This window comes from Hippopotamus amphibius, chromosome 2, assembly GCF_030028045.1.
Source record: "Hippopotamus amphibius kiboko isolate mHipAmp2 chromosome 2, mHipAmp2.hap2, whole genome shotgun sequence".
NCBI classification, from domain to species: domain Eukaryota; kingdom Metazoa; phylum Chordata; class Mammalia; order Artiodactyla; family Hippopotamidae; genus Hippopotamus; species Hippopotamus amphibius.
Window position 1 is genome coordinate 117,440,473 of NC_080187.1, and position 12,874 is coordinate 117,453,346.

General features: G+C 40.6%; 1 protein-coding gene across 1 annotated transcript in view; it reads right to left on the reverse strand.

Moving 5' to 3' along the window:
* Nucleotides 1-777: 777 nt before the first annotated feature.
* Nucleotides 778-12,874, reverse strand: part of LOC130844454 (cGMP-specific 3',5'-cyclic phosphodiesterase-like) — a 41,094-nt gene continuing 28,997 nt past the window's right edge. The window contains 2 exon segments of the mRNA XM_057720698.1: nt 778-1,339; nt 2,136-2,191. Coding sequence (XP_057576681.1) covers nt 778-1,339; nt 2,136-2,191 — 618 coding nt within the window.

The window sequence follows — 12,874 nt, forward strand, 5'->3', positions numbered from 1 at the left end:
TTTTCTAAAAATTGTGGAGAAAATTTGTGCAAGGTTGGCGGCACTCAGTCCTGCTAGTTATTGCAATGGAAGAATTGTGTTCCCCCCGCTCCCTGCCAACACCTTCACACCCTGACGCCCTCACTGCCAACACGACTATATTTGGAGATGGAGCTTTTAGGATGTAATTAAGGCTTATGAGGTCATAAGGCTAAGATTCTAATCCAGTAGGGTTGGTGGGCTTGTTAGAGGAGGGAGAGAGCTTTCTTCCACTCTCCCCGCATCCATGCACTGAGGAAATGCCATGTGAACACACAGTGAGAGGACAGCCATCTGCAAGCCAGGAAGAGAGCTCTCATTAGAACTTCCCTACGCTGGTGCCTGATCTTGGACCTCCAGCCTCCAGAACTATCAGAAAATAAGTTTCTGTTGTTTAAGCCACCAAGTCTATGGTATTCGTTGCATTTGTATTCAGGGTTGAGAGCAGAGTGCACCCAGTTGGTTCTGTCTCCAACATGTATTCCAGATCTGTCTGGCCTCATTTTTCATTTTCACTGTCAACCCCACGATGGAGCCTTTGTTCCTGTTCATCAGGACTGTTGCCTCCTCTAACTAGTCTCCCTGCTTCCACTCTTGCTTACCCAAAAGTCCATCATCTTCCAATAGTTAGAAAATTCTGCTAAAAATATATACTAGATATGGCTCCTATCCTAGTTAAACGCCCTTCAGCATAGTATTTCAACCCCTTCCAGGCCTGTGGAGACCCTCTGTGACCTGACTACCATATCACATCTAATGTCACGCCCCCTGCTTTAGGCTCCAGTCACACTGGCCTTCCCTGAACTCCTCCCTCCAGGGGACTGAGCCGCACCCACTTGGGCCTAGACGCCTAGGAGACTCATGCACCTTGGCTGGGGATGGTGGCTGCTGCTCACCCCGCAGGTCTAGTTTAGAGGCTGCCGCCTTGAGAGGTTCTCCTGCACAGCCCCTCTCTAAGATGGTCCCATCTTCTACACGGTACCCTATCTCCCTTGTATCAGAAGCACTCATCACAATCTGTAATTTCCCCCTCTTATTTTTATCATCTGTCTGCAAGCCCCAGGCAAGAGAGACACTGTCATATTTTCCTACAATAAGGGTTAGCGAATGTGCAATTTTATGATCCTCGGGAGAGCATGTCATGTATACGCACTTGGTATTAGATATAAGCAACAAATCGCTGTATAAGAAGAGGTGCTGCTTCTGCCTCCTCCAGCCTCTTTTGAGTTCTACGGGGCTGTGGATCAGCAGGGTATGATTGGCTCCCTCAGAGAATGTAGTATTTTGGCTGTGGGTGTCCACCTCAACGGAAGGGCTTCTCCTGCAAAACACAAACACCATAGAACAGCTAGTCGCTGGTCAGATGTGTGATGGAGTTTATGTTAAATGTCAAGCTCGACACACCTCTAAAAATTAGACTCAATCTCCCAAACAGGGCTTCATAGCTCAAACTCAGGAGTCAGTAAGTTATAGAAAGTTACTGAAAGAAATGAGGTCACCTAGGGAGTTGATATGGACAGAGAACAGTTTCAGGAACAAAACCCTGGGGCATGTGGACTCTTAAAGGTGGGGAAAAGAAGAAAGCAGCAAAGCTGGTCAGGAACTGTTAGGAAGAGGAGAACCAAGAGGCCAAAGGTAGAGAGTATGACAAGAAGGTAAAAACCACCACCACCAACAAACCAACAACAACCACCCAAAATAGGACAATTTGTGGCCTCATATAGATAAAATAAAAGGATATGGAGATTTGCAAAGAAGTAATTACAATTCAGTTTCACGTGAACATAAAAATGTAGATAACTGAGGATTCTGGAAGATTGACCCCAATCTTATCTAAGTATTCAAATTTGGGGGAAAATTCTCAAAGATCAGCAAATAATGCTGGAAACATCAAAAAGTTTCTAAGTATGGTAGTGCTTAGCTATTATTTGGTTGAGCTATGACTACGCTCTAACATAACTCTCAGGTCATGATAGGTAAAACAACTAAGTTGAACAGAAAATACTCTTTGATAAATAGAACAGACATTTTCATAGATCTACAGAAAGTTCTCCCCCGTGGAGCCAAAAAAGTGTCTCCTACTCCCCACTCCACCCCAGGAATGTAAAGCTGCTCACTTGTGTTCAGCAGCACTGAATCCTATGAACACCAGTAGCTTTTCATGAAACCAGTGCTGAAGTTAAAAATTAGTTCATATGTCTTTGAGGAAATAAAACAAAACACTCCCTGTGACCACCATCTGTTTTGATGATCAAAAATAGTATATTAAAAGACTACCTGAGGCGGCGAAACCTTGACTGACCACCAAAAAGCTCAAAGTGCTTTCTGATTGACGCGAACATCGTTTTTTCTCCAATTCTTGGCACTGAAACCAGAGTATGTCTACAGCACTTGGCAGAGTACTGTGGACAAATCCACGAAAGCTCAGGATTCTGTAGTCGTCAAGATCACTGGCCATTATGATGTCAGAGTTTTGAGGCTTATGCTATAACTGACAAACGCCATACTTGTTTCGCTGACTTTGCTTCCACCTTTTCATATTTTAAAATTCCTCTTTTTATTTTGAAATAACTGTAGATTCCCATGTAGCTATAGGAAATAATACAGAGTCTATAACCTTTTACTCAGTTTCTCCCAATGGTAACATGTCTCTAAGCTATAATACAATATCATAACTAGGATATTAACATTGAAACAGTGAAGATACAGCACATTTCCATCACCTCCGCAATCCTTTAAATTACCCTTCTACAGCTATGTAGACTTCCCTCCAACTTTTACCACCTCTTTAATCCCTGGCAACCACTAATCTTTCTCCATTTCTTTACTTTTTGCCATTTTCAAGAATGTTATACCAATGGGATCACACAGTATGTAACATTTTGGGATTTGCTCTTGTCCACTCAGCATAACTGGAGATTCATCCAGATTGTTGCAGGTATAATAGTTTGTTTCTTTGTAACTCTTGGTAGTAGTCCAGGATAATGATGTATCACAGTTTGCTTAACCAACTGGGTTGTCTTCAGTTTTGGCCTGTTACAAATAAAGCCGCAACAAAAACTTGTGTACACATTTTTGTGTCAACATAGGTTTCCCTTTCTCTAGGCTAAATGCCCAGGAGTGCAAATGTCTGGTTGTATGGTAGTTGTATCTTTTGTTTTTAAAGAAACGGTCAAATCGTTTTCCAGAGTGGCTGTACCATTTCACATTCTCACCAGTACTGTATGTGTTTGTTTCCCCAAATCCACACAAACATTTGGTGGTGTCATTTTTTATTTTAGGCATTCTGATAGCTGGGTTGCTCCATCTCATTGTGGATTTAATTTGCATTCCCCTAATAGTTAATGACACTGAACATCTTTTCATGTGCTTATTTGCCATCTGTATATCTTCTTCAGTTTTATGAACCTACGGTAATCTGCTAAAAACATTTCCTGTAAAGACACCTTTCTCTTTCCACTAGAAAACTGACCATTGTGCAGTTGAGGAGGCTGCTGCACAGATAGTTTAGGTACCATGAACCCAAGCAGCCACAGTGTAACGGAAGGATTCAAATCCCGCTGACTCTGGAGGTCACACAGCCTCTGGGCAGTGAGGCCCCTAATCTTTTCTCACAGGGATGGTCTCTTTGCTCTGACAACAGTGAAGGACTGAAATTTGATTATGTAAGAAAGTTTGTGGTTTCCCTGGCAGGCTCCTGTAATAGTTATCTGAATACATGTCTTTTATTCCCCACTAGACTCTAAGGACCTCAAGGAATGAGTCTATTTTTTGATGTATCATTAAATTCTCACAGGCATTGGCACATTGGAGGAATTCAAAACATTTTATTGAGTAAATCAATGATATAGCTTTCTGCCCTGGATGAAGGAAAAAAAGAGAGAATCTAAAAGTCTCTCTTCCTTTTACTTCATTCATTTAACAGAGAGTATTTGAACCCGTACTGAAGGAAAGGCACTTGGTTAGGTCTGGGCAGCAGGGAGCAAAAGGGACTCTGGCCCAGCTCTCTCACAAAACCTAGATTGAAATGGGGGAGACAGAAATTAAACAGAATCTCACCAATAACTCTTATGTCAGACTCTGGTAGGTACTACAAAGAAAAATTAAAGAGTGAGATGAGCAATTACAAGACGGACCAGACACCTGACTTTGTGGAGAGGGCAGGCAAGGAAGGCTTCTTTGAACAGCTCCTGTGAAATGAGCTTTACAAGATAATTTGGGGGACTTCCCTGGTGGTCCAGTGGGTAAAACTCTGTGCTCCCAATGAAGAGGGCCCAGGTTTGATCCCTGGTCAGGGAACTATATCCCACATGCATACCACAACTAAGACTCCACATGCCACAACTAAAGACCCCACATGCCACAACTAAGACCCGGCATAGCCAAAATAAATAATAGATTTTTTAAAAAGATAATTTGGAATTAATTAGGAGGGTGGAGAGGAAAGGAGAGAGGTAAAGAGGGTTGGAGGGAAGGAGCGGAAAGAGAGAGAGGGAAAGAGGGAGAAGAAGAGAAGAGAAGAGAAAAATGTGTGTTGGGAGAGGATGTTTCATATTTCTTGCTGAAGGGATAGAATCTGAATATATGAAATTTCAGAGACGTGAAAGAGTTTGGTAGATTGGAGACACTAACAGAAGGTACGGGAAGGTGAAGTAAGTCAGGAAAGGTGGGTGGAGGCCAGAAGCACAGGTCTTTTTAGTCCTTTGTGACTTTGTTAAGGTCTTCACTCTTAAAATGAACTAGCATAGAAGCGGCATATAGACAGTGGCCTCCAGAGACTATTCAGCACTTTTAAAGGGACAGTGCTGGTCTGGACATGCTTGACTGTGATTAGAACCGTGGAGGCTCATTGGGCAACACTTTCTGGCCTCTCATCAAGCATTTGGCAGAATCTATTTAAGGCAAGAAATGTAGGCAGACATATCTCTGCACCTTGCCCAGTTCCCAAATTATCTCCATTCTCTGCCTCTCCCTTTTGGAGAGGTTAGGGGCCAGGAAGACGTCTCCCCTTCTAGAATCTAGTCACTGGTAATCAGTTCTGATATTCGTCGAGGAGCTTTTTAGGCTGTCCTCTCCCAGAAATTTTGAGTTACCAGATCCAGAAAACCTGTATTTATAAAAAGTGTTTTGTGTGATCCTTACATAGGACCAGGACTGTGATTGTTTTTTTAGGCATCAGTTGAGGAAGAAGTATTCTTACACCATCTTCCCTTTCTAGTGAAGCAAAAGAGAGAACACTTCTCAGAAAGATCAAGGAAGTGTTCCTTAGTCATGTAATAGTAATCTTTAAATGTAATAGCTAAAGCTGAATTTCTTCCAAAATACCATTGTTAGTTCTTTTAATTTTATGAAAGAATTCTAAATGGAAAAACAGTGACGTGTGTTTTCTTTTTTTTTAAATTTTATTTAATTTTTTTATTGGGGTATAGTTGCCTTACAATGTTGTATTAGTTTCTGCTGTACAATGAAGTGGATCAGCTATATGTATACATATATCCCCTCCCTCTTGGATCTCCCTACACCCCCACCCCCAATCCCACCCATCTAGGTCATTACAGAGCACCGAGCTGAGCTCCCTGTGCTATACAGCAGGTTCCCACCAGCTATCTGTTTTACCCATGGTAGTGTATATATGTCAATCATAATCTCCCAATTTGTCCCACCCTCTCCATCTCCCTCCGTGTCCACATGTCCATTCTCTGTGTCTGCGACAAGGCGCGTTTTCATTTATTTCATTGAACACTGAACTTTTGCCCTAAGTATCAAATAGAAGAGGTGATCCTGTGACAATAGTACCAACATTTAAACACGTTGCAAAGACGAGACTATTCTGTTTTTTCCTTTAGATTTTTAACTCTTTGATTAAATGTCTGTATTGGAAAACAGATTGGGTATTGTCAAGAGCATGAGTTCTGGAATCCAGTTACCTAGTTTTGAATCCTTCCTTGTTCTTTACCATGTGGAAAGACTAGGAAAATCGGTGTGCAATGTCCTTATTTGTAAAATAGAGATGATGATAAAAGTACATCATGAAAATTAAGTGAGATTATACTTCAGAAAACTTACTGTGGTACCTAACACAGTAATCCCTCAGTTAATGTTAGTCATACTTTTAGGAGACTGAAACTTTGTATTCAAAGATAGCAAGCAGTATGGTGGATATTCTTCCAAGACAAAGACAGGGAGATAGAACAGCTACCAATGTTGACTGACTGACTACAAGTTGCCAAGCTCTTTGCCATGCAGTTTATGTACATCATCTCATTTCTTTGCAGCAGATTTGTGAGGTGAGAATCATTATTTCTAGTTTTAGAGATGGAGAAACTGAGGCTCAGGAAGGTTAAGTAACTGAGAACCATATACCGAACAGTTTAGAGTCACGTTTGTCTCATTTCAAAGTCAAAATGTTTGCACAACTGAACAATGTTTCCCCTCTGGAGGAGGGAAGAAAATATATTTAAGCCACATCAGGTTTAGGTTGGCTCCCAAATTATTTAATTGGAATGTATCTAAGTGTTTTCATTAACTGTCAGCATTTGCATTTGGTGCCCATACCCTACTCTGTCCTCCTTAAAATGGCTGGTTGTGGAACCCTTGGCTGGCAGCATGGACTAGCTCTCAGACAGGAAGTTTATATCAGCTCCCAAGGTGGATCGTCGACTCCTGTTACTTTAAGGAGCCAGACCTTGGGCTTTGGGCAGGCTGGGAGTAGCAGTCAGGACTGTGAAAGTGCTCTGATGATTCACCTCCTGATGTCTGGTTGTCCACGTCTCTGTGACACAGACCAGGCTGTGAATGGTGGCTAAACCTTTCCCCTGCCTCCTCAGCCTACTCGCCATTCTGGGTCACTGTCTCTGTGAGTAATTTCTCTCCTGATTCTGGCACTCTGGACCGTCTACTACCTACTAATTGATTTTTACCTCCGCAGAAAGGGGAAAGAGAGGGATGCCCAGGCCTTGGCAGTGAGTACTTGTTCCACTACCCTTTTCTGCCCCCTGCTGACCATACATGGGAATTATGTTTAACCCCCAGGCCCTTGGTCCAAGCCAGATTCGTAATAGAGTGAGTGAATCCTGGCACACACAAAAAAACTAAGTAAATAAAATAAGTGATATTTTCATGCATTATTTTTAAAAGGCAAATTTCAAAAAAATACTTTAAAATATATTTCAAATTTAAAAAAAAATACATGATTAACAAAATATCTCAATGTATCCTTAAAGAATACAGTCATCCCTCAGTATCTGTGGGGGATTAGTTCCAGGATTCCTTGTGGATACTACAATCCACGGATGTTTGAGTCTGTTATGTAAAATGGCATAGTATTTGCATATAACCTATGCACATCCTTCTGTATGCTTTACATCATCTACAGAGTACTTATAATAGCTAATACAATGTAAATTCTAGGTACACAGTTGCCAGTGTGCAGCAAATTTAAGTATCGCTTTCTGGAAATTTCTGGAATTTTTTTGGAATATTTTGGACCTTAAGTTGGTTGAATCCGTGGAACTTATGGATGCATAGGGCTGACTGTACCATCTTATATGTACATAGACCCTACCATCCATCTTTTCACTCAAGGGACAGGTCTGATAGCAGAGTTGAGAATCATGCTAACAGTATTGATCAGTCTTTTTCATCATGCATATGTATGAGAAAAAAAACCCAGAAAGTGTAGTAGAAACCAGCAGCAAAAATGATAGGGTCCAAGTGGAACCGATATAACAGTTGACTCCTGAAGAAAACAGTTAATTAAGAGAACTGAAGAAAAACTTGATTAAAAAAAAAAAAAAACCCAAACCCTAACATCTTCAGAGTCAAGAAGCCAAAGAATAGGTGGCTGGGAAATTAGAATAATCAAAGAAGAAAGATTTCTTGGAAATTAAAGGTATCATTGGCTAAATGAATAATTTAGTAGGAAGTCTTGAAGATTGGGTTTAAGGAATCCCATTTGAGCTTGACACTTGGAACATTCATCTTTCCATTTTAATGATATAGATTACCTTTTTTTCCTCAATAGGTAGAGCTATTCAGTCTTTCAAGAAGGAGTAATTTAATAATCGGAATAATGTAAATGCTATTTCAGTTTGTAGAATCAACATATAAACAAAACTTGGAAGCCAATAGTAGCTATAAAAGATAATCTAATATTAATAACATTGATAATGTATAAAAATGGAAGTCTGACTTTTAAGGCAGCAGAGAGATGTGGAAGGTAATATCAGACAGATTTTTCTCACGTTATCTAGTAATGAATCAGATATACTATCTAAAATTGATGTAACGAAATATGGGGTTTAAGCATATTCTTTAAAATTATAGATAACCACCAGAAGAACCAAAGCACTATAACTAGAAAAACTTAGTAATGGATAAGGAAATATGAACTAAGTTTATCGTCTTTCAATAGATACTATCTAAAGTTGATGAATGAGAAGTGGAGGAATTAGCATAAGTTCCAGAGGTATGGTAATAACCAGCAACAGAATAAAAGATGTTTAAAAATAGGGAGTAAGGGGTGGTGGGATGAATTGGGACTTTGGGATTGACATATATACACTACTAAGTATAAAATAGATAACTAATGAAAACCTACTGTATAGTATAGGGAACTCTACTCAGTGCTCTGTGGTGACCTAAGTGGAAAGGAAATCCAAAAAGGAGGGGATATGTGTATACATATAGCTGATTCACTTGGCTCTACAGCAGAAACTAACACAACATTGTAAAGCAACTATACTCCAATAAAAATTAATTAAAAAAGTAGGAAGCTGGGTTAGAAATGGGCCGTGGGAGAACGAGGTCAGGTAGAGAACTTACATTTTTTAGTACCACTCTGTACTGTTTTATTTTTTTTAACTTGTGCATGTATTAATTTTACAGGTTAAAGTAAAAAGTGGAAAAAAAAACACACAGAAAAAACAAACAAAAAAAATTCTGCAGCTGCAGCTCTTGGCACCATTTTCCTCCACAGCTGCAGTCTCTCTCCTTACACTGATGGTCAGATCCTACTGAGACAGGAATGCGTAAGAACAGAAAAGTTTCTACCCTGAAGCTTAGGTTTAGGTATTTTTTGTTTGTCTGTGCTTGTGCTCTGTCTTTTCAGTGGCCCAACCTTTTGGAATACTAACTTTTGACTACTTACATCTGTGATATCTAGAATCTCCTTAAAGTTTTGCTAAACTTTGGTATCCTCCTGTTACTTTTTCTTCTTTTTTTTGTTTTTTCAATCAAGGTAAAATTGGTATATAACATTTATACAAATTTCAGGTATGCAACATTATAAATCAATATTTGTATACACTACAAAATAATCAGCACTGTACGTCTAGCTACCATCCATCACCATACAATTGCTCTCCTTCACTCACTTCACCCTTCCTCCAACCCTCTTCCTTCTGGTAAACACCAATCTGTTCTCTGAATCTGTGAGTTTGCTTTTGTTTTGTTTGTTTTGGTTTTTATATTGCACATAAAAGAGAAATTATATGGTATTTGTCTTTCTTCTTCTGACTTATTTCACTTAGCATAATGCCCTCAAGGTCCATCCATGTTGTCGCAAATGGCAAGATTTCCTTTTTTTATGGCTACACGGTATTCTGTTGTGTCTATATACATTGCATCTTCTTTATCCATTCACCCATCCTTGGACGTTTGGGTTGTTTCCATATCTTGGCTGTTGTAATAATGCTGCAGTAAACATAAGGGTGCATATATCTTTTCAAATTAGCGTTTTTGTTTTCTTCAGGTAAATACCCAGAAGTAGAACTGCTGGGTCATTTAGAAGTTCTAGTAAATTTCTGAGGCGTTTCCATACTGTTTTCCACAGTGGCTGAACCAGTTTACATTCCTACCAACAGTGCACAAGAGTAATCCTGACTCACTGGCCTCTATTGTGATCCTGGTGTTTTTTTGTTTGTTTCTGTTTTTTGTTCTTTAATACTTATTTGGGCTGCTCCAGGTCATAGGTGCAGCATGCGAACGTAGTTATGGCATGCAGACGTCTTAGCTGCAGCACGCAGGTGGGACCAAGTTCCCCCGTCAGGCACTGAACCCCAGCCCCCTGCATTGGGAGTGCAGAGTCGTACCCACTGGACCACCAGGGAAGTCCTGATCCTAGTGTTTTAATTTTTTTTTTTTAATTTTGACTCTAGTTACCTACGGCCCACCTGGGTCCAACTCAGCCTGCCTAGGTAGGAAGGAAACGTTTATGGAAAAGTGACGACAATTACTAGTATCAGAGTAAATAAAACAGTGTACATTATTAAGTTAAAACATAGTGCTAAGGAAGTAGGGTGATGGTCTCTACTCCATTCCTCACGTTTTCATGGAGAATAGTGTACTTCACCCCTACAGAGAACACACTTGGAAGGATCTGGGAGTAGAGGTTTTCTCTAGACCACAGTCTTGCATGAGACAATAGACAGGAGGAAATGAAGAAACCAGAATATCTAAATAAGAAGGCAATAATGTCTCACATGTCACTCTCTGAGAGAAAGTAGGCAACATATACGGGGGGAATCCCCACAAGCATCTCCCAAACAAAACAAAACAAGAAGAAACACAGAAATACATATATTATACACGTAGAAATACAACTGCTGGGCAGTTTCTGGTCAGTACACACAGATGCCCAGGCTGTGGACTCAACACTGGTGCAGCTGGCTGGCCTGCCATGGGACTGAAACCAGGTGTTCTCAGGTTCTCACTGTCTCCCACACAGCTACCACTAAGTTACCTGCCATGCTCTTTGGCTGAGAATAGCAACATCGAACGACATTCCACCATTCATTTAATTTGGGGATCATAATTTTGTTTGTGATAACTTCTGCAGTGGAGCTGCAGTTTCCTTTGTGGCTACTGACCCCTTGGAGAGTAAAACTAACCAGAGATTTGAATTTAAAGAGGCTGAAGAAGCTACATACCTATGAAAGACAGCTTGGGACACAGCTGCAGATGTGGGAACCCAGACAAGTACGTAAGACCCTCTGGCTGAGACGGAGCCAGTCGTATAAAATTGGGAATGAAGGCATTTGGACTTTAATTTCTGTGGGCTTTTATTTGCAAGGGGATTTAGTTTTGAGGACGTTGAATAATAAGAGTTTCCTATTGTTCAAATTTGGGACATGTTTATGTTGTTGATCCAGTCTTTATATTCATTTCATAAAATCTGGTGGATCTATTCTGGACAACATGACAGGAGATAATTACTGATAAGAATAGAATAGGGAGTGAATTTTGAGCTTAGGGTGCCACATGGAATCCTGGCTGACTCATGATGCTAGAGTCTTTTGTGGGCAAAAGGTGAAATGCCCATCAGCAGTTCCAGAGGGGAACGTTGTGTAGAAAGGAGCAGAGTGTACCATGGTGAGAGCACAGCAGCACTGTGAGCAGCTGCCTGCCCTGCTGAGAGGACGGCAGCCCTGGCTGACTTCTAACTCGCTTAAGAACAATGCCTTATGACATCCTTTCCCAGCCTTCCTTCATATACGCGCTGCTTTGGGATTTTTATTTATTTGCGCATCACCCATGCTAATACTGATACATTTTTAAAAATATTGTGTGTACTTTAAAATTCTTGAGCTCATGATATGTTAAAATATATTTTTTTCTGAATACAGATTAAAATGCATAATTACTAAAATTAAAAAAATGCCTGTCACCATCACCCTGCTACCTGAAATCAACTGACATAATGCCAGTGGGACACACACTGTAATATGCTAAAAGATGAGAAACCTGGCAGAGAAGGGGAGGGATGCGTGTTGCTTCACTCTTCAGGTTTCTGTTCTAATCCTGATGATGGAAAGTGGTACTGGATAAATATTTGGGGCCCCTCTCTACACCTTCTCTCTCGCACCTTCCCAGGCAACAAAGAAGAACTCAGTTTCTAAGACTTGCAGGAGCTCCGGTACAGCGTTTTCTAATTCTGCCCTTGGCGTTCAGGGAGCAGTACTTCTTACTCCCACGCTGGAGCTGGGCTTGAGTGAGGAAGACTGAAGTTCATTTGTGGAGAACTGGAGCAAACCTATTTCTGCTTTAGGCCTAAGCCTCATCTCCTACTCAGCTTTACTAGGGAACCCCATAATTTAGATGATAAGACATACATTTCAATCTCTGCTTCCTGGGTCTATTTCTCAACCTGGCTAAAGTCCATAAAGCAGAAGCCCAAATTCCAACACAGCATTTAGTTACAAAAACAAGTGAAAGAAATGAGAGAAGAAAATGTTGACTGAAGAAAACGAATGCTCCTGTTACACAACAAAATGTTTTGTGTTAATAAACATTTAGTGATAGCTTATTATGCAAAAGAGTTTTTTAAAAAGTTAATGTTCCTTGACACTCAAATATTGTGGCTGTGAGTTTTCACTTCTCCAGCTTGGGGTTAGAGTCGTGTGGTATTGTAGTCTCCTTGGCTGAGTCTGCACATGGAAACAGGGGAACCCTTCTTTGTTCCCCAGTCTCTGAGAAGCAATGAGATACAGTAGAAAGAATATGGGCTTTGGAGTCAGGTCTGGGGATGTATTCTGGATGTTTCAAGTTGGGCAAATTACTTAACCTTCCTGAATCTCACTGTTTACAGGTATAAAATGGGGATAGTAACTCTCATTGGGTTGTTGTGAGGACTGAGATAACGCATGTGTAATGCACTAACTTGATGCCGGATCCCCTCCCTGCCCACAAATTGAGCTAAAGATACTCTAGGAAGGATTCTTTCTCCCTACTCAGTGTTCCTTCACGGTTATCCTCTGGGACTTACTGGGGATCAGCAGTTATAAAACCTTCATTCTGGATCCAGTCCTTCTCTTTCCACACTCTTCTCCCCTCACAGACCTGAAGTTTTGGAGCTATT